Below are 26199 nucleotides of genomic sequence, written 5' to 3' on the forward strand. Positions count from 1 at the left end.
CCTAAGTGCAACCCTAAGTGCAACCCTAGCCCTAAGTGCAACCCTAAGTGCAACCCTAAGTGCAACCCTAGCTGCAACCCTAAGTGCAACCCTAGCCCTAAGTGCAACCCTAAGTGCAACCCTAAGTGCAACCCTACCCCTAACCGTACCCCTAACCCTACCCCTAACCCTAATGGAAAAACAAAAATAATTATATTTTCTGTATTTTATTATTGTCCCTACCTATGGGGGTGATAAAGGGGGTGATTTATTTACTATTTTTTTTATTTTGATCACTGTGATAGAACTTATCACAGCGTCCAAAATGTGCAGGAACGAATCTGCCGGCTGGCAGATTCGGCGGGCGCACTGCGCATGCGCCCGCCATTTTCCAAGATGGCGGCGCCCATGAAGCAGACGGCCGGACACCGGGAGGGACATCGGAGCTAGGTAAGTATGGGGGGGTGGGACCGGAACACGGGGGGGGGGGGGGGATTGGAGGACCTGGGGAGCGGACAGGAGGACCGGGGGAGCCAACAGGAGGGAGGAGGGGAGCAGAACGGAGATCGGGGCAAAAAGGACGACTGGGGAGGCGATCGGTGGGGTGGGGTGGGGGCAGATCGGGGTCTCCAGCCATGGCAGATGCTATTGCAGCATCGGCCATGGCTGGATTGTAATATTTCACCATTTTCATAGGTGAAATATTACAAATCGCTCTGATTGGCAGTTTCACTTTCAACAGCCAATCAGAGCGATCGTAGCCACGGGGGGGGGGGTGAAGCCACCCCCCCTGGGCTGAAGTACCACGCCCCCTGTCTCTGCAGATCGGGTAAAATGGGAGTTAACCCCTTCACCCGATCTGCAGGGACACGATCATTCTGTGACACAGCATATGCGTCACAGGTCGGATTGGCACCGACTTTCATGACGCATACGCTGTGTCACAGGTCGGGAAGGGGTTAATGTTACGCGTTAATAGGCTCAAGAAATCTAAAAATCCTTCCAATACAGTTCAATTTGTCCCAAATAAATAATTTTCCCTGTAATATGTGGACAAATGAGATAAAGACAAGGGTTTGTTACATTTGTTAACTAAACAACTAAAAGAAGCTGAAATAGTATTCAGACATGAACAAAGGAATTTAAATGATATTGAACATGAATGGACGAGTATGTCAGGCGCATCTTGGTGGAGAAATTTAGGAAAATCAATAAATAGTTGGTCACAGTCTTCAGCGAAAATGGCAGCAGGAAATGTATTACCTAATCCTACTGTTATTATATTTATTATAGTTTTGCTGTGTATAATGTATCAAATAGTTATTATGTGTAAAATTAAGAACATTTATAAAAAGATAAAGACAAATGAAAAAGGAAGATGATATTTTTAGAGAGATGTTAAAACGGAAAAATATAACGGATTTAATTTTTATTTTTGTTTTCAAAATTCCGATGACATTCAAAACAGATGTTGATACAAGGCTTTCAGAATAAAGAATTAATGTGATACGAATGGTGAGAGAATGAGTTTAGGATTGATTATGATATTTCTCAAATCAAAATCAGGGGGGGACTGTAAATTATTAATATATCAATAATAAAAATGTAGAACATTACTTAACGGATACAGAGTCCAACTAGAGAGAGACTAGCAGAGACTCTGGGTAGTTTGTGACTGAGTTATTCAGAGGATTTTGGCCGATACATCTGTGCTCTGTATGTCATAGTTAAAGGACACTTGTCAGAACTGCCAAAATGTGGCTATATGGAGATAACAAACGGTTCTTTTAAAGGTCACACAAGCAATATGCTTAAGCATTTTAAAATGAGGTAATGTACAGAACTAATATGCATATTGTGCAAGTTACTAGTGTTCTTCTAATATGGTAGAAGTTACGAACATAGCGATAGGTCACCATATGTGGTTAGGAGATAGAAAAATAGAAACCAATGTAAGTGGGTCAAAATAGTATATAAAGCAGACCCGACTTTGTTCAGGAGATGCTCATACCTTGAGAATCTCCACACGGACCACATCATATGTAAGATCAATGAATGCTTGATTTCTCTTCTATAATTTTAATACTTAATTTTTAGTGATATGAACTTTTCTTCATTTTTGTAATCATTTTTTGAATGGACATTAAACAAGATTTGTTTTATCCACACAATTCAATATTGCTTTCCTTTCTATCCTCACCGTGCTCTTACTTGAAAAAGTAAAGAAGTGTTATTTTTTCTAACACAAGTATATTTTTAGGTTAGGCTACGTGCCTAAAGGAAGAGGAATGGCCTGTGCCTAAAAAAAGGAAAGAGCTGTGTTATTGTTTCAAAAGATAGTAGGGAGAAATTCTGATCCAACATGTCAGCGCGCATAGCCTGATGAAGAGACATAAGCAACTAAGTGCATCCCTGTTTTGCCAAGGTTACATAATGTACAGTTAGACAATTATTCATAAGTTTAGGATTGCTTAGAAATGGCTGAAAGGGAGACAGATCTCCTGTCCCTCCACAGGTTTTTCTCCCACTCCTCCATGTCAAAATAGTTTGCCACAAAACCGAGTGCTCTCTAATATCAGGGAGCTCATCGTTACCCAGATAGATCAGAGCGGTGACACCCAAGGGGTCAACTGTTGCTCCAATTGTACGTTGGCAAAATGGGAGACCCCGCAAATCCAATTCACAATGTACCTAAAGTTAGCTGCCAGATTGTATCTTCCAATATCCAGAAAATTAATTCCTCCCTCTCTTCTGGGCAATTGTAGCTTGAGCAATCCTATAAGCGTTCTTCCCTTCTCACCCCATATGAACCTCCTAAATGCTGCATTTAATTGTTTAATATCTGGTTGTGACAATAGCAGCAGAATAGCTTGGAATAAGTATAGCAACTTTGGATAGATGACCATTTTAATCAAATAGCATCTACCTGAACTTTGTGAGTTTTTTGATGCGAAACAAGATTTGATTTCCTTTTAAAATATTTCTCACATTTTAAACATGAAAATGGCTTCTCCAATATGTGAGTTCTCTGATGTTTAGCAAGATATGATTTATCTATAAAACATTTCCCACATTCTGAACATGAAAATGGCTTTTCCCGTGTGTGAGTTCTCTGATGTCTAACAAGATTTGATTTATCTATAAAACATTTCCCACATTCTGAACATGGAAATGGCTTTTCACCAGTGTGAGTTCTCTGATGTCTAACAAGTAGTGATTTCTGATTAAAACAATCCCCACATTCGGAACATAAAAACGGTTTCTCCCCTGTGTGAGTTTTTTGATGTGTCACAAGAGCTTTTTTCTCATTAAAACATTTCCCACATTCTGAACATGAAAATGGCTTTTCCCCCGTGTGAGTTCTCTGATGTGTAACAAGATGTGATTTATCTTTATAACTTTTCCCACATTCTGAACATGAAAATGGCTTTTCCCCCGTGTGCGCTCTGTGATGCTTAACAAGATATGATTTCTTTATAAAACATTTCCCACATTCTGAACATGAAAATGGCTTTTCCCCTGTGTGACTTCTCTGATGTGTAACAAGATCGAATTTACATCTAAAACATTTCCCACATTCCAAACATGAAAATGGCTTTTCCCCTGTGTGAGTTCTCTGATGTCTAACAAGATGTGATTTCTGATTAAAACAATCCCCACATTCGGAACATAAAAACGGTTTCTCCCCTGTGTGAGTTTTTTGATGTGTCACAAGAGCTTTTTTCTCATTAAAACATTTCCCACATTCTGAACATGAAAATGGTTTTTCCCCTGTGTGACTTCTCTGATGTGTAATAAGATCGAATTTACATCTAAAACATTTCCCACATTCCGAACATGAAAATGGCTTTTCCCCAGTGTGAGTTCTCTGATGTGTAACAAGATGTGATTTATCTATAAAACATTTCCCACATTCTGAACATAAAAATGTTTTTTCCCCTGTGTGAGTTTTCTGGTGTTTAACAAGGTTTTTTTTTTCACTAAAACATTTCCCACATTCTGAGCATAAGAATTGCTTCTCCCCTGTGTGAGGTTTTTGATGTGAAACAAGATCTGATTTCCTTTCAAAATATTTCCCACATATTAAACATGAAAATAGCTTGTTCCCTGAGTGACGCATCTGATGTGAAAGAAATCTTGATTTAGTATTGTAACATTTCCCAGTTTCTGAACATGAAAATGGTTTCTCCCCTGTGTGAGCTACTTCATGTTCATCAGTACTTTTGTGTTTTTTGTTTTTCATATTTTCCTTTAATGAAGTAGAAGAAAGGACCCGTTTAAAAGGATCAGATGATAGATTTTTCCTAAGAAGGGCTTGAGGTATATCTGTGATAACTACATGGTCTTCATATGTATCTGATGTGATACCTTGATCCCCTACTGCAAAGTCTGAAAATATCAGATGTTCCTCTGAGCTCCTGGTACCGGCATCTGCCAAGAATAAAATTATTATTTGTCAATAACACTACATTGAAATTATATTAATATTTATATTATCTATATCGTATGACTAAGACAGGTGACTAATACCCAAGGACTAGTAGATTATTATGTTAGGCCACCAGGTTGTGATTTTTCAATATTTGTTGAAGCTGTAGGTTCTGGTTTCACTTCACCTGCCACCAATCATTTGCAGTTTCATGTTCAGTGGACCCTTATAAATTTAACTGCAATTCAGTGCTAATAGATAGTGTTCATCTCTCATACACTTCCTGACAGGTATATACTTGCATCTAGCATAGAGCACAGAAGTATGGTCATGTAACAATAAGCAAGGGCTTATATGCAAGTGTAGGTTTTGCATTTTTTTTATAAAAAGAAACTAAGCGATAGATACAAGATGAGAAGTTTTTTATACTATTTTATATGTATTGGAAGTCAACAGAAAGCATTGGATTCCATCATGAATATGGGAGCACTGGGGATCTGAAAAGAGGGATTTTTGGTACTTACCGTAAAATCTCTTTCTTGGAGCCTTCATTGGGGGACACAGGACACAGTGTATGCTGCTGCGGCTAGGAGGCTGACACTATGCAAAAAAAGGAAAAGGCGTAGCTCCTCCCTCTCAGTATACACCCACCGACAGGCACCAAGTACCTCAGTTAGTGCAAAAAGCAGTAGGAGAAGCGACAGAACTCATAATAGTTACAGTACCAACTCAACTAGGGCCTCCAGGCCCCAAACACGGTACCAGAACAAACAAGTAGGGAGGTTGCTGTGTCCCCCAATGAAGGCTCCAAGAAAGATTTTACGGTAAGTACCAAAAATCCCTCTTTCTTTATCACTTCATTGGGGGACAAAAAACAACCATGGGATGTCCAAAAGCAGTCTCGGAAAAGGGTGGGTAGAAAGAAATTGAGAAAAGGTCTCAGGTTGGCCGGTGTGCGACCGCCGCCTGCAGTACCTTCCTACCAAGACCTGCATCGGACGAGGCTTGGGTATGAACCCGATAGAACCTCGTAAACGTGTGCAAAGATGACCAGGTTGCGGCCTTGCAAACTTGCAAGGCGGAAGCCTGGTGGCGAACAGCCCAAGAAGCTCCGACAGCTCTGGTGGAGTGAGCTCGCACCCCCAAAGGAGGACGTGCCTCGTGAAGACGGTACTATTCTGAAATTGCCGAGCGAATTCAGCGCGAGATAGTGGATTTAGACGCTTGAAGGCCCTTCCGACGACCCTCGGAAACAACAAGGAGAGAATCGAATTGACGGAAGGGAGCGGTTCTAGAAAGATAGACCCGAATGGCCCTGACCACGTCAAGCTTGTGAAAGGACTTCTCCAAAAGATGAGCCGGAGAAGGGCAAAATGATGGAAGGACTATGTCCTCGTTGATGTGGAAAGCCGAGACCACCTTGGGAAGGAATTCAGGAACCGGTCTAAGAATGAACTTATCCTGATGAAGAATCAGTAAGGGGGAACGGCAGGATAGGGCTGCCAACTCGGAGACCCTCCTATTAGATGTAACGGCAATGAGAAAGGCGACCTTCCAAGAGAAGGGAAAAGGGCACGTCCTGAAGAGGCTCAAAGGGAGCAGCCTGAATAGCACCAAGGACCAGGTTAAGGTCCCAAGGATCCAAAGGAGGACGGAAGAGAGGGGCGATATGCGCAACTCCCTGTAGAAATGTCCTAACCTGGTGAATGGAGGAAAGGTCACTCTAGAAGAGGATCGACAGAGCGGACACTTGTCCCTTGAGTGTGCTGAGGGATAAGCCCGAATCGAGACCAGACTGGAGGAAACCGAGAAGATCCGGAAGAGAAAAGGACATTGGAAAAACTTCATTAGTTTCACACCACCGGAAGAACACTTTCCAGTACCTATGGTAGATACGGGACGATGCCGGTTTTCTGGCTCTGATCATGGTCTGTATGACCTGGGGAGAGAGACCAGAGTTCTTCAAGACTGCGGCCTCAACGGCCATGCTATTAAACTCAGCGACTGAGAACTCTGGTGGTAGAGAGGTCCCTGCGAGAGGAGGTCTGGCCGATCCGGGAGTCTCCAAGGAGTATCAGCAAGAATATTTATGAGCTCGGCGTACCACGGCCGCCTTGGCCAGTCCGGCGCTATCAGTATGACTGGAATCCCTTCCATCTTGATCTTCTTTACCACCCTTGGAATCAAGGGGAGGGGAGGGAACAGGTAGGGAAACTGAAACTGGGACCATGGAATTACCAGAGCGTCGTGGCCGACGACAAGAGGGTCCTGGGATCTGGCGACAAAGTGAGGGACCTTGTGGTTCATCCGGGACGCCATAAGGTCGACGTCCGGCATACCCCAGCGAAGGCAAATTTGGTCGAAAACTGCGGGCTTGAGAGACCACTTGCCCGCTGCTAGACCCTGGCGACTGAGGATGTCGGCTGCCCAGTTTTCGACCCCGGGGATATGAACGGCTGATATGGCTGGAACGTGGGGTTCCGCCCACCGAAGGATCTTTGCCGCTTCTGCCATTACTTGGGCACTGCGAGTCCCACCCTGGTGGTTTAAGTACACCACGACCGTGGCGTTGTCTGACTGGATGTGGATGGGGAGACCTGTCAGAAGACACTGCCAGTGTATTAGCGCAAGGAAGATTGCCCTGATCTCCAGAAGATTGATGGAAAGGAGAGCTTCCTGGGTAGTCCAACGGCCCTGAGCAGTGTGATGTCGGAAGACTGCTCCCCACCCGAGTAGGCTGGCATCGGTGGTGATGACCTGCCATTGAAGGGGAAGAAATGATCTTCCTCTCAGGATTGAGGAGGAGAGCGTCCACCAGGTTAGGGACTGACGAACCTGGAGAGGAAGGTGGACGGGGCGGTCCAGGGAATCCAAAGACCTGTTCCAGGTGGATAGGAGGAATAGCTGGAGAGGGCGGGTGTGGAACTGGGCGAAGGGAACAGCCTCCATGGAGGCCACCATCTTCCCCAGGACCCCCATGCAGAACCGAAACGACCGGTGAGCTGGGCGTTTGAGAAGATGGACCGCTTTGAGGAGAACTGAGAACTTGTCCCCTGGGAGAAAGACCCGAGCTAAGTTCGTGTTGAACACCATGCCCAGGAAGGACAGTCGTTGGGACGGAATCAGGGAGGACTTGGTCCGGTTGATAATCTAGCCGAGATGGTTAAGGGTGTCCAGAGACCTGGAGACTCTGAGCACAGTCTAGACGAGAGGACCCCTTGATCAAAAGATCGTCCAGGTAGGGGATAACGAGAATCCCCCTGGAACTAAGGAGGGCCATGACCACCGCCATGATTTTGGTGAAAACCCTGGGGGCCGATGCTAAACCGAAAAGGAAGAGCCGTGAATTGGTAGTGATGGTCTTCGATTGCGAATCGGAGGAATCTCTGATACTGTACACAGATGGGGACATGAAGGTACGCATCTTGAAAGTCGACCAAGCAGAGGAACTCCCCGGGTTTCATGGAGGCGATCATTGACCGCAGGGATTCCATCCTGAAGTGGCGAGGTCGGACGTGGCCGTTCAGAGGCTTCAAATCCAGGATAGGGCGGAGAGACCCATCCTTCTTTGGGACTACAAAAAAGGTTTGAGTAGAACCCGGAAAAATGTTCGTCGGAAGGAACCGGAACTACAACTCTGGCGGCAACCAGAGACGCCACGGCTTGGAGCAAACCGGGTAAATGGGACGGTTGTTTTGGGGGATGAGAGAGAAAGAAGCGATTTTTCAGGAGGGTAGAAAATTCGATCTTGTACCCGGAGGTAATAATCTCTCTGACCCAGGCGTCACTGATCACTGACAGCCAGGTGTCTTTGAAGAGAAGAAGCCTGCCTCCCACCCTGGGAAGACTCCCAGGTGGGGGCGACCCGTCACTTAGAACGGTATCTGTTGGAACAAGGTCCGGACTGCCTGGGGGGTGGAACCCTGGACCTTCACATGGGAGCTGGCTTGTAAGAGGGTTTTCTGTGTTCGCCCGTGATAGCGGGGCGCTCTTGTTGCGATGAGGAGTCTGAGGCTGCAAGCGGCCGAAAGGGACGAAATGTCCGAGGACCCTTTGAGTTAAAGAAGCGTTTTGGCTTGGACTGGGGGAGAGAGGTACTCTTGCCACCAGTCGCATCAGAGATAATTTGATCCAGACGAGCACCAAACAGCCTGGAACCTTGAAATGCTAAGTAGGTGAGAGACTGTTTGGAAGTAGCATCTGCATTCCATGCTTTCAGCCAAAGAATGCGGCGAATAGCGACAATGTTGCTGCTTGCCCTGGCCGAACAGGCTGCTGCATCTAAGGAGGCAGTGAGAAGGTATTTTCCTGCGTGGTTAATCTGGTCTGCGAGGTCAGCCAGCTCGGTAGGGGAGGCCGAAGCCAAAATGCCCCAGTGGAGAATCTTGGCCCAAGCAGAGTTGGCCTTAGCCACCCAGGAAGCTGGGACAGAGGGAAACACCCACTGCCTTGAAAGCTGACTTGGCCAGTGCCTTAATCTGTCTGTCCGATGCGTCCTTAAGCGAGGCGCCACCCGGTAAGGAGAGAACCGTCTTGGAAGAAAGACAGGAGATCGGCGGATCGACCTTGGGAGACTCAGCCCACTTAGAAAGAAGGTCGGCGCTAAAGGGATAGAGCATGTCCAGATGTTTTCTACCCGAAAAACGCTTTTCAGGATGTCCCCAGTGTTTAGACAGGGTAGACTCAAACTCATCATGGGATGAGTAGTAAAGGAGCGAGAGGGACGTTTAACCCGCTTAAAAGAGACAGAGGAATCCTGGGGAGAAGCCTCGTTTTGTTTTAGTTTGAGGGTTTGCGAGATAGCCGAAATAAGACTATCTACGACAGCCTGCATGCTAGAAGTCTGGTCTGAATCGGAGTCAGAACAGGACTGGGAATCCACCTCAGACCCAATGTCCTCCTCCGAAGAGGGTAATTGGGAGGAGGAAAGCAGTTTGAACGCTGCGGAGGGACCCGGAGAACTAGACGAAGAGCCAGAAAGAGTCATCTTTCTAGAGCGGCTGGCTGATTTGTCTCCCTGAGGTTCAGGGTCAGGTGCGACCGACTCGCCATGGGGGACGGACGGAGCAATGGTGGCTGTAGGTAGCTGTGGAAGACGTTCAAGCGCCTGGACCAGGGACTGAGACACCTTAGTCAAATCAGAGACCGACTGTGAGATAGCAACGGCTTACTCAGGGGGAGGGGGAGCGCCCCCATCCCGAGAGTCAGAAGCTTCCTGCGGGTTAGACATGGCAGGAGGACTGCAGAAGTGGCAGAGAGGCGACAATTGGCCTACTGACCACTTTATCTTACAATGAGCACAGGCGTAGTGAGTTATTGTGCACGGAGCTGCAGGGGCAGGAAGTGCCAGCGATAGCTGTGCTGAGAGGAATAAGCCAAGGCTCCTGATAGGGCCGCGCCAAAAGGGAAGGGCGTGCCCGAGATGTAAGAGCCATACTGAGTGGAGAAGGAAAAGAGCGCCGAAAAAGCGCGCCAGAGGAGGGGGCGTGGCTGGCCGCAGTGGTGAAAATGAAAGTAAAAAAGCTGGAACTTTGTGTCAGGGTGAGAGCGCTGCACATCTAGTCAGGATACTGCTGCGGTAAAGCGGCTGCTGAAGCGCTGGTACCTGCATGTCCGGGTCCACAGGTAGGGTGGGGAGAGAGGATCGTCCAGGGGCCCATTGAGAGAGGGGTCGCTGGATACGGAATCCTTCGTCCAGAAGACGGCCTCGACCCCAAAGACAAGGCGGAGGGTCACCGCTGGTGACCACTGTCTTCCTCTCAGCCCTCTCCGAGGAGAGGGGTGAGGGGGACTGTTTTGGCAAGGACCGCCACCATATAGACCCTGGAGCACCTGGGAGGGTGACGGGATAATGTCCTGCCGGCGGTCTGAGAGCTGCGATGCGGACGACACCACACTGCTCGCTCAGCCATCCTCCTGGGGAGGCAGGGTGGGAGATTGCACCCTGAATCCCTGAATGCTGTATCTGAAAAAGAAAGCCAAATCGTTAATAAAAACAACAAAACCTGTAAAGGAATTCAAGGTTAGCAGCGGATCTGAAGATCCAGGTCCGCCTCCTACAGACACTAAGCACAAACTGAGATACTTGGTGCCTGTCGGTGGCTGTATACTGAGAAGGAGGAGCTAATTTCCTTTTTTTGCATAGTGTCAGCCTGCTAGCAGCAGCAGCATACACCCATGGTTGTCCTGTGTCCCCCAATGAAGCAATAAAGAAATTAATTTGCAGCAGTGTCCTCAGTCATTAATGGTTCACAGTTGTTGGTTCTTTCAAAGATCACCTAGCTTAAAGGCTACGGACACCTTTTGTGTACAACAAATAGGTAACCACATAGGTGACTAAGCCTCTGTGGTAATAAAGCTCCACATATCTGTATTTGCATGGTGCTGTACTGCTCATCAGAAACCTTCATAGCTTTTTTTTTCACCTCATCCACATTCAAACCTTTTTATCTCGGGATGTTTCTCCAGTTCTGCTCACATGATATAGTACGTTTTGATTTCTCATGAACTCGCACAGCTGAAGTTACGTTACCCCTCACCTTCTTCAATTTCTATGGCTGTTTACCACAACCAAGCACACTGACTGCCAGGCAGGTATATGATTTATCCATCATTCTTCCCCTCTCCATGGGACATATTCACACTATGAAGTTCTCCATCGTAAAAATATTGGAGTCTTGTGGTTCACGAGGAAAGAAATGTCAACATACAATATTCTGAGTCAGTTAATGAACCAGGATACCCTGGATGACATGCGAGTACGATCTGGAAATGCAGACCCATTCCCTTGATTGGGCAAATTCAATCAAGCGGATCAAACCCAGACATGTATCCATTTTTCCATTTTTGGCCAGACAGCTTTGCAGTGTGTTCACACCTGAGTTTCTGAGTTTTGACTGTTCTTTTCAGGAAAATGGAATTTATGTCCAAAATAGATCTGTTGCACAACTGAAGCAAACAGAAGCCGAGTGGGCCTATTAATTGTGGTCTGTCTGGGTTCCTTTATTATTATTATTATTATTATTATTATTATTACTATTATACTATATAAGTGATAAGCTTTTTTTGCTGTTAAAAATATATATTTATATAATATGAATGTAAACAAAGGTGTAATTTTTATTCACACTATTTACCGATCACCATAAATCACTATATTGTAAATGTTGTTACAATTACAGGGACACAACATATGTCCATGTTTACTGTGATGATTTTGTATAATTTTTCAAAATAATTCCTTAGTTAGAAATCTCTGGTGATTACTTTTCAGCACTTATAATGCTCTGGCATGATATCTGTATATAGCGTTATATTATGCATGTAAAGAAGTATTCTTCTGAGGTTTTTAGGCTGAGAAAATTCTCCAGAAGAGTACAGCCTGTGGCTCCCTAGTAATGTTTCTACCTTTCATATCAGGGGTCTTGAGTTCGGATCCCTGTCTCTGACAAATTTCAAAAGTATATTAACAGACAACCACTGAGTGCCCTGTATTAAACAGGACTGTGAATACAGAAGTATCTCTTCTGCTTCAAAAGAGGCAAAAACAAAATGACCTAAAAAGGTTAAGTGCCTGACATTTCATGGTACCAAAAGAGGGCCATGATTATAGAGCTATAACTGAAAAAAAATCACTACTAGAAGTAAAAGAGTGAAGTAAAAACCATCAATATCTTTTATCACATATGTAAAATATAAAGTAAAAAAATGGAACAAGAGTAATGTAAAAAAATCACTAGATACAAGAGGGAAGAAGAATGTAAGAACATGATTGTAGAAAAATGAAGAAGGGAACCAAAATCTGTTTAAGATTTAGGAATACAGACACATAATCAACGTGTTTAATTAGGGGAAAAATATACTATGTAATGATCAGAGTGGATGATAGTAGGTTTACAAAAAACAGGGTTATACCAGACATTGTAGAAGTCTGCAGCAGATCACCATATAATGTAATATAATAATAATTATCATGTGCTGCAAGACAGATAATGTAAACTGACCAGATGTGTGCAAGAGATGAAATGTCCGAACATGTCACAAAATAATCATATATTATTATAAGCACAATCATGGCGCATAAATAAATACCCATAAAGGATTTGTGCTCCCTCTGGGATGGAGCCAACCCGATGTGCGCTCCTGGCACTGATTGTTTTTTAGGTTATACTCACCTGTGCGGTTATCTGTGGGAATCTCCTCTTTACACCGCTCATCACCTCTCATATATGTCTCTGTAGTATTAATACGGGGCAGATATTTACCCTGAAAGAAACATTTTAATAGCCAGAGAAAGATGAAAAAATCATAACCAGAAAACTGAGGGAAGATCCAGACAACATTTAATGTCTATGATCAGCTTTACCCTGTCATCTCCACCAAGTATAGAACACACACTGAATGGCCACATTATTAGAGACAAACGCGTTGTCTTTTCAGATCCTCAGCAATTCAGATTGTAATAGATTCCACTAGATGAAGAAGTAATTCTGTGGGATTATTGGCCCATCCACAAACAATACGGAGATTCTGATATGTTGTAAATAGTATCTTTCATCTCATCCTGAAGATGCGCTATAGGATTAAAACATGAGGACTATGAAGTCCAGGGAAGCAACAAAAACTCTCTAATATTCCTGGAATCAATCCTTGACTAGTGGATCATTGTGTCATAATGCATTGTCCTTCTACCGTACTCACACAAGTCTCACATGTCAATACCCGGAACTGCCGTCGGCACTAGGACAGGAGCGTGCGACTGCATGTATTTCTATGCAGAAGCACGCTCAGATCCCGAGTGCCAGCGGCGGTGCCGGGTATTGACATTCGAGACATTAGGACTGACCCAGGCCTAACTGACCCTGACACACCCAAACCCTTTACTGCAGGGCTTTTAACCAAAGAACCTGGAGCCTTCGGCCGCATGGAAAACCAGGCCAGGAAGGAAACGGACTGCCACACTACCATTCTGTAGTCAGTTTCAAATCAAAAGTCCAGCAGGTGTTCTTAAATCTGCCCTGGACAAATAGCTTGTCCAAGACTAACACTCACTTTTATTTTTCATTGTAATCACAGCTACGCCTGTGACTGCAATGCACTCCAATGGCCTCAATACGCCTTCATGCACATCCTGGCGTGAACATACAGTGACCCTCACATGTAACACCGGTCACTGCCTCACATATTATTTATATCTTCCTCAAAAAATCGTGTATGTCCTATAGATCCCCTTTCATTGTGTTTTTTCCCTCAATCATAATGTTCTCAGTACTAATACTTTTGACAAGAAAAACTGAAGCGGTTAGGAGTTTTTCAAAATTTCACTGACAACCATGCCTAGGTGAAGTGCTCAAAATTCCCATTCTAATGTGGTTTTAGACAGAAAAATGAAAACTTTATTTTATATTACACTAGTTATTAGTATTCTCTATACTGGACAAAAAAAAACAATGCACAGGCAAAGATGCTTACCTGTCTGAGGCCTCCAACTAATTACACTAACCAAAGTGCAGCAGACCCAAGTTAAGATGGTGGATGACAGATGCACAGGTGCAATAATACCAATACTGCAGCCAGCCTAGAATCAGGATTTGGCTGCCTGGCACACCTGTGCAAAAATGATCTGTATGTGGCATGTTCACACAGAAATACAAAGCCATATGCTTTGTATTTCTGTGTGGACATGCCACATACAGATCATTTTTGCTGAGGTGTGCCAGGCGACCAAATCTGTTGTGAACTCTAATTCTGGGCTCCCTCTTGTGGTCACAAGTGGTATTGTGTGAGTGTTGTCTTTCTGCAGGTTTCTGGCTGGCATCAGCTGTCTCGTTATAGGTGGGTGGTTTCCTATTTAGCTCAGTTGGACGCTCAGTTCAATGCCTGCTGTCAATGTATTCAGTGCTATTCTGATTCCTTCTGACTACCTTGCTACCAGTCTCTTCAAGAGAAGCTAAGTTTCCGTTGTTCATTTTTTGATCATCAGTGTTCAATATGTTTCTTGTCCAGCTTGCTAATATGTGATTCCCTTGCTTGCTGGTTGCTCTAGGGGGCTGAGTTTCTGCCCCCACACCGATAGTTGGTGTGGGGGTTCTTGAATTCTCAGCGTGGATATTTTGTAGGGTTTCCTACTGACCGCACAGTTCACTATCTGTCCTCTGCTATCTAGTATTAGCGGGCCTCATTTGCTGAATCTGTTTTCATTTCTATGTATGTGTTTTCCCCTTACCTCACCGTTATTATTTGTTGGGGGCTTCCTATATCTTTGGGGTTATTTCTCTTGAGGCAAGTGAGGTCTTTCTTTCTCTCTAGGGGTAGCTAGTTCCTCAGGCTGCTTCGAGACGTCCAGGATTTTAGGCACGTTCACCGGCTACCTTTAGTGTGTTTGGTTAGGATCAGGTTTGCGGTCAGTTCAGCTACCACCTCCCTAGAGCTTGTTCTATATTTAGTATCTTAGCTAGTAGTTCCTGTGATCCTCTGCCACTGGGATCATAACAGTACAGCAGGCCAAAAAGTGTTTAAAGCTTCATCGAAGTGGGATAAAAGAAGTCCTGAGTACATTTTTTTTTTTTGTCTCTTCCTTTGCTGCAGTCTGTCCAGCTTCTCTCATCCCCTTAATCTCTGGGTGGTTTTGAGCTCAGCTGCAGACATGGATATTCAGAGTCTGACTTCTAGTGTGGATTATCTTGCTGCAAAGGTGCAAAACATTCAGGATTTTGTTGTTCATAGCCCTATGTCTGAGCCAAAGATACCTATTCCTGAGTTGTTTTCTGGAGATAGATCTAGGTTTCTGAATTTTCAGAATAATTGTAAATTATTTCTTTCTTTGAGACCTCGTTCCTCTGGTGATTCCGCTCAGCAAGTTAAAATTGTTATCTCCTTGTTACGCGGCGACCCTCAAGATTGGGCTTTCTCTCTGGCGCCAGGAGATCCTGCATTGCTGAATGTGGATGCGTTTTTTCTGGCGCTTGGACTGCTTTATGAGGAACCTAATCTTGAGAATCAGGCAGAAAAAGCTTTGCTGGCCCTCTCTCAAGGTCAGGATGAAGTAGAGGTGTATTGTCAAAAATTTAGGAAATGGTCGGTGCTTACTCAATGGAATGAGTGTGCCCTGGCTGCAAATTTCAGAGAAGGTCTTTCTGAAGCCATTAAGAATGTTATGGTGGGGTTCCCCACGCCTACTAGTCTGAGTGATTCAATGACTTTGGCCATTCAGATTGATCGGCGTTTGCGGGAGCGCAAATCTGCGCATCCTCTGGCGGTGTTTTCTGGGCAGAGACCTGAGTCAATGCAATGTGACAGAACTCTGACTAGAATTGAACGACAAAGTCATAGACGTCAAAATGGGTTGTGCTTTTACTGTGGTGATTCTACTCATGTTATCTCAGCATGCTCTAAGCGCTTAAAAAAAATCGCTAAACCTGTCACCCTTGGTACTATACAGCCCAAGTTCATTTTGTCTGTTACTTTAATTTGTTCTTTGTCATCCTTCTCGGTTATGGCTTTTGTGGATTCAGGTGCTGCCCTGAATCTGATGGATTTGTTGTTTGCTAAGCGCTGTGGTTTTGTCATGGAGCCTTTGGAATTCCCTATTCTACTGAGGGGAATTGATGCTACACCATTGGCTGAGAATAAGCCTCAGTATTGGACTCAAGTAACCATGTGCATGACTCCTGTACATCAGGAGGTGATTCGCTTTCTTGTGCTGCATAATTTGCATGATGTTGTCGTTTTGGGTCTGCCATGGCTGCAGGCCCATAATCCAGTTTTGGATTGGAAAGCTATGTCTGTGTCAAGTTGGGGTTGTCAGGGGATTCATGGCGATACTCCTTTGGTGTCGATTGCTTCTTCTACTCCTTCTGAGGTCCCTGAATTTTTGTCGGACTACCAGGATGTATTTGATGAGCCCAGATCCGGTGCCCTGCCTCCTCATAGGGATTGTGATTGTGCTATAAATTTGATTCCTGGTAGTAAGTTCCCTAAGGGACGACTTTTTAATTTGTCTATACCAGAACATGCCGCGATGCGGAGTTATATAAAGGAGTCTTTGGAGAAGGGACATATTCGCCCATCCTCCTCCCCTCTTGGTGCAGGTTTTTTTTTTGTGGCCAAGAAGGATGGTTCTCTGAGACCTTGTATAGATTATCGTCTTCTAAATAAAGTCACGGTCAAATTTCAGTATCCTTTGCCATTATTGTCTGATCTGTTTGCTCAGATTAAGGGGTCCAGTTGGTTCACCAAGATAGATCTTCGTGGTGCGTATAACCTTGTGCGTATTAAGCAGGGGGATGAATGGAAAACAGCATTTAATACGCCTGAAGGCCATTTTGAGTACTTGGTGATTCCTTTTGGACTCTCTAATGCTCCTTCTGTGTTTCAGTCCTTCATGCATGACATATTCCGAGAATATCTGGATAAATTTATGATTGTGTATCTGGATGACATTTTGGTCTTTTCTGATGATTGGGAGTCCCATGTGAAGCAGGTCAGGATGGTGTTTCAGGTCCTGCGTGCTAATGCTTTATTTGTGAAGGGCTCAAAGTGCCTCTTCGGAGTACAGAAGGTTTCCTTTTTGGGTTTTATTTTTTCTCCTTCTACTATTGAGATGGACCCAGTCAAGGTCCAGGCTATTCATGACTGGACTCAGCCTACATCTGTTAAGAGTCTTCAGAAGTTCTTGGGTTTTGCTAATTTTTACCGTCGCTTCATCGCTAATTTTTCTGGCGTGGTTAAGCCCTTGACGGATTTGACCAAGAAGGGTTCTGATGTCACTAATTGGTCTCCTGCGGCCGTGGAAGCCTTTCGGGAACTGAAGCGCCGGTTTTCTTCAGCTCCAGTCTTATGTCAGCCTGATATCTCTCTTCCTTTTCAGGTCGAGGTGGATGCTTCTGAGATTGGAGCAGGGGCTGTTTTGTCGCAGAGAGGCTCTGATTGCTCTGTGATGAAGCCTTGTGCCTTCTTTTCAAGAAAATTTTCGCCTGCCGAGCGGAATTATGATGTTGGTAATCGGGAGTTGTTGGCCATGAAGTGGGCATTTGAGGAGTGGCGACATTGGCTCGAGGGAGCTAAGCATCGTGTGGTGGTCTTGACTGATCACAAAAATCTGATTTATCTCGAGTCTGCCAAGCGCCTGAATCCTAGACAGGCTCGTTGGTCATGGTTTTTCTCCCGTTTCGATTTCGTGGTTTCGTACCTTCCTGGTTCGAAGAACGTGAAGGCTGATGCTCTTTCTAGGAGTTTTGTGCCTGACTCTCCGGGAGTTTCAGAGCCGGCTGGTATTCTCAGAGAGGGAGTTATTGTGTCTGCCATTTCCCCAGATTTGCGACGAGTGCTGCAGAAATTTCAGGCGGATAGACCTGACCGTTGCCCACCAGAGAGACTGTTTGTCCCAGATAGATGGACCAGCAGAGTTATTTCCGAGGTTCATTCTTCGGTATTGGCAGGTCATCCTGGGATTTTTGGTACCAGAGATTTGGTGGCTAGGTCCTTCTGGTGGCCTTCCTTGTCGCGGGATGTACGTTCCTTTGTGCAGTTCTGTGCGATTTGTGCTCGGGCTAAGCCTTGCTGTTCTCGTGCCAGCGGTTTGCTTTTGCCTTTGCCTGTCCCGAAGAGGCCTTGGACGCACATTTCCATGGATTTTATTTTGGATCTTCCAGTGTCTCAGAGAATGTTTGTCATCTGGGTGGTGTGTGATCGTTTTTCCAAAATGGTCCATTTGGTGCCCTTGCCAAAGTTGCCTTCCTCCTCCGATTTGGTTCCTTTATTTTTTCAGAATGTGGTTCGCTTGCACGGCATCCCTGAAAATATTGTGTCTGACAGAGGATCCCAGTTTGTGTCCAGATTTTGGCGGATTTTTTGTGCTAAGATGGGCATTGATTTGTCTTTTTCGTCGGCCTTCCATCCTCAGACGAATGGCCAAACCGAGCGAACTAATCAGATGTTGGAAACTTATTTAAGATGTTTTGTTTCTGCTGATCAGGATGATTGGGTGACTTTTTTGCCATTGGCCGAGTTTGCCCTTAATAATCGGGCTAGTTCTGCTACTTTGGTTTCGCCTTTTTTCTGCAATTCTGGTTTTCATCCTCGTTTTTCCTCGGGTCAGGTTGAGCCTTCTGACTGCCCGGGGGTGGATTCTGTGGTGGATAGGTTGCAGCAGATTTGGAACCATGTGGTGGACAATTTGAAGTTGTCACAGGAGAAGGCTCAGCGCTTTGCCAACCGCCGTCGCGGTGTGGGTCCCCGACTTCGTGTTGGGGATTTGGTATGGCTGTCTTCTCGCTTTGTTCCTATGAAGGTCTCCTCTCCTAAATTCAAGCCTCGCTTCATCGGTCCTTATAAGATTTTGGGATCCTTAATCCGGTGTCTTTTCGTTTGGACCTCCCAGCATCGTTTGCCATTCATAATGTGTTCCATAGGTCTTTGTTGCGGAGGTATGTGGTGCCTGTGGTTCCTTCTGTTGAGCCTCCTGCTCCGGTGCTGGTTGAGGGCGAATTGGAGTACGTGGTGGAGAAGATCTTGGATTCTCGTATTTCTAGACGGAGGCTTCAGTATTTGGTTAAGTGGAAGGGCTATGGTCAGGAGGATAATTCCTGGGTTGTCGCCTCTGATGTTCATGCGGCCGATTTGGTTCATGCCTTCCATGCGGCTCATCCTGATCGCCCTGGGGGTCTTGATGAGGGTTCGGTGCCCCCTCCTCAAGGGGGGGGGGGTACTGTTGTGAACTCTATTTCTGGGCTCCCTCTTGTGGTCACAAGTGGTATTGTGTGAGTGCTGTCTTTCTGCAGGTTTCTGGCTGGCATCAGCTGTCTCGTTATAGGTGGGTGGTTTCCTATTTAGCTCAGTTGGACGCCCAGTTCAATGCCTGCTGTCAATGTATTCAGTGCTATTCTGATTCCTTCTGACTACCTTGCTACCAGTCTCTTCAAGAGAAGCTAAGTTTCCGTTGTTCATTTTTTGATCATCAGTGTTCAATATGTTTCTTGTCCAGCTTGCTAATATGTGATTCCCTTGCTTGCTGGTTGCTCTAGGGGGCTGAGTTTCTCCCCCCACACCGTTAGTTGGTGTGAGGGTTCTTGAATTCTCAGCGTGGATATTTTGTAGGGTTTTCTACTGACCGCACAGTTCACTATCTGTCTTCTGCTATCTAGTATTAGCGGGCCTCATTTGCTGAATCTGTTTTCATTTCTACGTATGTGTTTTCCCCTTACCTCACCGTTATTATTTGTTGGGGGCTTCCTATATCTTTGGGGTTATTTCTCTTGAGGCAAGTGAGGTCTTTCTTTCTCTCTAGGGGTAGCTAGTTCCTCAGGCTGCGTCGAGACGTCCAGGATTTTAGGCACGTTCACCGGCTACCTTTAGTGTGTTTGGTTAGGATCAGGTTTGCGGTCAGTTCAGCTACCACCTCCCTAGAGATTGTTCTATATTTAGTATCTTAGCTAGTAGTTCCTGTGATCCTCTGCCACTGGGATCATAACACAAATCCTGATTGTAGGCTGGCTGCAGTATTGGTATTATTGCACCTGTGCATCTGTCATCCACCATCTTAACTTGGGTCTGCTGCACTTTGGTTAGTGTAATTAGTTGGAGGCCTCAGACAGGTAAGCATCTTTGCCTGTGCATTGTTTTTTTTTGTCTTGAATAGTGGAATTTTTTTTGTCCTCTTATGGTTTTTTTTCTTGTTGTTAGCGTTAGGACCGGCAATATGTGAGGACCCTTGACGCGGGTTGCCGGCTTACAGTATTGTGGCCATAATACCAACTAATACCTTACATACATTGTTATGTTTTTGGACACATCATTTTTTCAGGGTGCAGCTGGACCCTAGATGGCTCTGTATACTGTGGCCTCTGTTCACACAGGATGCATGATAGCAATGGCTGGCCCACTATATTGCGTTACTAATAGGCCAGAGCCATATGCTTTGTATTTCTGTGTGAACATGCCACATACAGATCATTTTTGCACAGGTGTGCCAGGCGGCCAAATCCTGATTGTAGGCTGGCTACAGTATTGGTATTATTGCACCTGTGAATCTGTCATCCACCAGCTTAACTTGGGTCTGCTGCACTCTGGTTAGTGTAATTAGTTGGAGGCCTCAGACAGGTAAGCACCTTTGCCTGTGCATTGGTTTTTTGTCTTGAATAGTGGAATTTTTTTTGTCCTCTTATGGTTTTTTTCTATTCTCTATACTGGAAAGTTTTGATAAAGAAAGTGTCAGTGTTTCTAATAAATTGGCAGTTCGGTGTATAATACTGGGGGATAAAACAAGCATGATCACAAGACCTTCATAGCTTTATAGACATCATAGGGGAGATTTCATGACACCTTCTCTCCATCTACCTGATGATCCTGAGGAACATCGGGATCTTCTTGTTTACAGTCCTGTGGAAGAAGAGGACGGGGACATCTCTCTGGTGTTGTCCTCTCACTGGATAGAACTGGAAGAAACACATACAGGGACTGAATTCATTCTTTACATTCAGATAATTTTAGGCCATGTGTATTTAGTGCTGTCTATTACCTGGTGATGTGAGGGGCTGGGGAACCTCCATCATGACGTCCTTGTACAGATCTTTGTGTCCTTCTAAATACTCCCACTCCTCCATGGAGAAATAGACGGCGACATCCTGACACCTTATAGGAACCTGACACATACAATGATACCGTCATCCCCCGATCCCTCCATAGCGTTACTGTATAATGTCCCAGCATTCCCAGCAGTGTCACCTCTCCAGTCAGCAGCTCAATCATCTTGTAGGTGAGTTCTAGGATCTTCTGGTCATTGATGTCCTCATGTATCAGGGGGTGAGGTGGAGGCCCCGTGATTGGGCTCAGGGGTCTTCCCCATCCCTCAGACACAGGGTCCTGACAGCGCTCACTAGAGGTCTTCTTCACTACTGTGTAATCCTGGTTATGGAGAGACACATTAATAAACCTCACTACAGACATTTCCAGAGTCCTCACCTCTCCAGTTCTGTCCATCTGTTATTCCCATAGATAAGAATGATGTAATGTGACGTCATCAGGATCTCTCACCTCTCCAGTAAGACGGAAGAGGATCTCTAGGGTGAGGTGTAATATCCTCTCCGCCATCTTGTCCCTGTCCCTATCCATCCTTGTAGGGTCACTCAGGAGAATTCTCTTATATAGAAGATCTCCACTGAGAGGATCCAATATTTTAGGGACCTGAATGGGGAGAAGATGACGATGTAACATCATAAAGATCCCATGTAAGAAATCTCCGGAGCTGTTACCGGCGTCACATGATCACTACATCCAGTCATGGCCCCGTCCTGCCCCCGGTATAACACACAGTCCCATTATAGTCACATACAGGGATTTATCACAGGCGCAGCACTGAGGGGGTTAATGGTGAATCTCCAGCACCTACCTCCACCTGCAGATCCGCACACCACATATATGGCTGCTCTGTGCACACAGGACCTGTGATGAGGTCACAGGAGGGGAGGAGTCAGGGGTCACATGATCAGGGGCCTCTATGACTAGTGGCCATTGTGACAAGGTGCATTGTCCTTTTACTGTAGGGGAAACAGCTGCCATGAAGTGATGAACTTGATTGGCCAAAATGCTTCTGTAAGCCCTAATGTCCAAACATCCATCCAGAGATAATAAAGGGCCCAGGATGAGCCAAGAACACATTCCCGCCATTACTGCACCTGACAGAAAGGACACATGGATTCCTGCTGCTTGTATGAGATTCTGACCCACTAATCAGCACAGAAATCTGGACTCATCTGACTGCACAATGTTTCCCACTGCTCAGTGATGTCATTTTTGTTCAATTAAGTTTTTTCTTTCTATTTCCCTCAGACCAGGCCCGGATTGCTAATCTGCCCAGGCGGCAGATGCCCGATGGGCCAACAGATCTCCACCACACAGTAGGCCGCCGGACCTTTAAACTTATGAGTTAGGTCCTTTGTGTACGTGTTATCTTGTTGTCGTCAGTGTGCGAGCACGGCCGCCGTTCTCCTGTGTGCGCGGTTGCGGCCCGGGTCAGGGCGGGCAAGCAGGAGATCACGCGTGCGCACAGGGGGTCAAGATATTTGTAAAGGCCGCCGCGCATAGGGCGCCTCCATCTGTGACACTGGCCGGCCTGTACCAGCATCAGAGGAGACTCCTCACCAATTCCTGGGATCCGCTCCTCTTCACCACCGAGGCTGGACAGGACCCTCCTCAGCTCTTCATACTCCCCCCATCTCAGGGACCTGGGTGAGACCCAAGATAATTTTTGTTAATGTATGTACAGCAGTTACACCTATATAATGTGTATAGACTGCTGTATATACGATATATAAGTGACACTGCTGTATATAATCACTGTATCACCTATATAATGTGTATAGACTGCTGTATATCTAATATATAAAGCTGAATGTATGTGTGTGTATGTCCGGGATTGGCATCTGCACCGTCGCAGCTACAGCCACAACATTTTGCACAGTCACACGTCTGGACCCTGAGAGCACCATATGATATGTTGTGAGGCAAAATTTTAACCCCGCGCTTTCCAATTCACCAAACAATTTTACCCCTATCTACATAATGGAGGAAAAAGTGAAAGGAAAAGAGTTGGAGGCAAATTGACAGCTGCCAGATGTGAACAAGGGGGGGGGGGGACTTAAAGAATGAGAGCGATGGCGCCAAAGAGTATATACCGTACAGTTGATAAGGTGGGGCCCCGATATGGCATACTCACCACACACGGGGATATGAACACACACACAAAATGCGCCACACACTACCACGTGCTTGAAGACATATCACCCTCAGCACACATTTCACCACACATACACCAACCTCGCCACATAAAAGTCGAAACACAAAAGTCGCCGCTCAAAACTTGCCACGCGCAAAACTCACCATATGCAAGGCTAAGCTCACGCAAAACTCACCACACGCAAAACTTGCACACGCGGAAAAATTGCCACATGCACAAAAGTTGCAATACATGCAAAAGTTGCCTCACACAAAACTTGCTCATACTCAAAACGCACTACACAAACACCCACAACTTGCTACACTAACCTGTCACATGCAACTCGACACACAAAAAGTTGCTACAAGCATGTCGCCACACAAAACTCATCTCACAAAAGTAGCTACATGCATGTCGCCACACGCAACTTGACACATGAAACTCACCCTAAAACACACACAAGTCTGGTATTATCCTTCAAAAATAAAAATCTGATTAATAAGCAGACAAACTACAAGAGCAACAACTGTACCATATAGGAAATATGGCAGCTGTCAGTCACATGACCTGTCTATTATGTGTATGTGTGAGCTAATAAATACTGCCAGGGGGGAGGGCTTCCTGTTGGCTGGGGATTTATCAGGCTGCCAATTTAGCTTACAAATACTGAGGTAAAAATACTGAGCAAATAACGTGTGAACGAGGTCTAATACAGGAGGAGATGACACACAGATATATACTATATACAGGAGGAGATTACACAGGTATATACTATATACAGGGGAGATGACACACAGGTATATACTATATACAGGAGGAGATGACATACAGGTATATACTATATACAGGAGGTGATGACACACACATATATACTATATACATGGGAGATGACAAACAGGTATATACTATATACAGGAGGAGATGACACACTGGTATATACTATATACAGGGGAGATGACATACAGGTACATACTATATACAGGGGAGATGACACACAGGTATATACTATATACAGGGGAGATGACACAGGTATATACTATATACAGGAGGAGATGACATACAGATACATATTATATACAGGGGAGATGACACAGGTATATACTATAGACAGGAGGAGATGACACACAGGAATATACTATATACAGGGGAGATGACACACAGATATATACTATATACAGGTGCGGATGACATGCAGGTATATACTATATACAAGAGGAGATAACACACATATATACACATATATATACTATATACAGGAGATTACTTCCAAGTATATACTATATACAGGAGGGGATGACATGTATATACTATATACAGGAGGAGATGACACAAAGGTATATAGAGGAGGAGATGACATACGGCAGGTATATACTATACACTGTGTTCCAAATTATTATGCAAATTAGATTTAAGTGTCATAAAGACTTAATTGTTTTGTTTTTCAAATAAACTTGTGGATGGTATTGTGTCTCAGGGCTCAATGTATCACTGAAATCAATCTTAAACACGTGATATTTGGTTTTCCAGGTGATTCTAATTAAAGGAAAACTACTTAAAAATGATGTTCCACATTATTAAGCAGGTCACAGTTTTCAATTAACATGGGAAAGAAAAAGGATCTCTCTGCTGCCGAAAAGCATCAAATAGTGCAATGCCTTGGTGAAGGGATGAAAACATTAGAAATTTCCCGAAAACTTAAGCGTGATCATCGTACTGTTAAGAGATTTGTGGCTGTATCCGATCACAGATGTGTTTATGCTGATAAAGGCATAATGAGGAAGATTTCTCCCAGGCAAGTTCATCGGATTAAGAGAGCAGCTGCTAAAAAGCCATTACAAAGCAGCAAACAGATATTTGAAGCTGCTGGTGCCTCTGGAGTCCCTCGAACCTCAAGGTGTAGGCTCCTTCAAAAGCTTGCTGTGGTGCATAAACCTACTATTCGGCCACCCTTAAACAGTGTTCACAAGCAGAAATGGTTGCATTGGGCCCACACATACATGAAGACTAATTTCCAAACAGTCTTGTTTACTGATAAGTGTTGAGCAACCCTGGATGGTCCAAATGGATGGGTGGAGTAGTGGATGGTTGATGGATGGCCACTATATCCCAACAAGGCTGCGACAACAGCAAGGAGGTGGAGGAGTCATGTTTTGGGCTGGAATCATGGAGAAACAGCTGGTAGGGCCCTTTAAGGTTCCTGAAGGTGTGAAAATGACCTCTGCAAAGTATACTGTATGGAGTTTCTGACTGACAACTTTCCTCCATGGTATAAAAAGCAGAAATGTGCCTTCAGGAGCAAAATCATCTTCATGCATGACAATGCACCATCTCATGCTGCAAAGAATACCTCATTGGCTGCTATGGGCATAAAAGGAGATAAACTCATGGTGTAGCCACCATCTTCCCCTGACCTCAACCCTATAGAGAACCTTTGGAGTATCATCAAGCAAAAGATCTATGAGTGTGGGAGGCAGTTCACATCAAAACAGCAGCTCTGGGAGGCTATTCCGACTTTATGCAAAGAAATACAAGCAGAAATTCTCCAAAAACTCACAAGTTCAATGGATGCAAGAATTGTGAAGGTGATATCAAAGAAGGGGTCCTATGTTTAACATGTAACTTGGGCTGTTAGGATGTTTTGGAGTTAAATAGCTTTTTTGTTCAGTGAATGTGACCTCCTAATGCTGCAAATTCCACAAATGAGCTTTTTCAGTTCTTTAAAACATATCAAATGTTTAGAAATTCTACTGTGCCTAATAATTTGGAACAGTGCATTTTAAGTTTTTATTCATTTGGAGATTATACTGTTATCATTGGGAGGTTTCTTCAGTAAAATTCGATGTATACTCTAACGGGTGATGACTTTTTATTAGACTGACTGTCATTTGCACCAACCATTTAGGAAAATCCGAGAAAAATGTCAGTTGCATAATAATTTGGAACATAGTGTATACAGGGGAGATGACATACAGGTATATACTATATACAGGAGATGACATACAGGTATATACTATATATAGGAGGAGATGACATACAGGTATATAGTATATACAGAAGAGATGACATACAGGTATATACT

The 26199-nt window shown here is 44.7% G+C and overlaps 1 protein-coding gene across 2 annotated transcripts in view; it reads right to left on the minus strand.

Annotated features, from left to right (window-relative positions):
* Positions 1-1045: 1045 nt before the first annotated feature.
* The window catches only part of LOC143767236 (uncharacterized), an 82926-nt gene continuing 57772 nt past the window's right edge, over positions 1046-26199 (minus strand). Inside the window, exons 2-8 of one of the 2 annotated variants that reach the window (XM_077255421.1) lie at positions 22547-22629; positions 21440-21589; positions 21131-21310; positions 20925-21048; positions 20744-20841; positions 12583-12673; positions 1046-4410 (exon numbers count right to left, since the gene is read on the minus strand). In XM_077255421.1, the coding sequence (XP_077111536.1) occupies positions 2891-4410; positions 12583-12673; positions 20744-20841; positions 20925-21048; positions 21131-21310; positions 21440-21517 (2091 nt within the window). In that variant the 5' untranslated portion in view covers positions 21518-21589; positions 22547-22629 and the 3' untranslated portion in view covers positions 1046-2890. Of the gene's footprint in view, positions 4411-12582; positions 12674-20743; positions 20842-20924; positions 21049-21130; positions 21311-21439; positions 21590-21794; positions 21833-22546; positions 22630-26199 lie in introns of those variants that run through there. The other variant, XM_077255420.1, reaches the window with a different exon arrangement.

This window comes from Ranitomeya variabilis, chromosome 4, assembly GCF_051348905.1.
Source record: "Ranitomeya variabilis isolate aRanVar5 chromosome 4, aRanVar5.hap1, whole genome shotgun sequence".
Classification (NCBI taxonomy): domain Eukaryota; kingdom Metazoa; phylum Chordata; class Amphibia; order Anura; family Dendrobatidae; genus Ranitomeya; species Ranitomeya variabilis.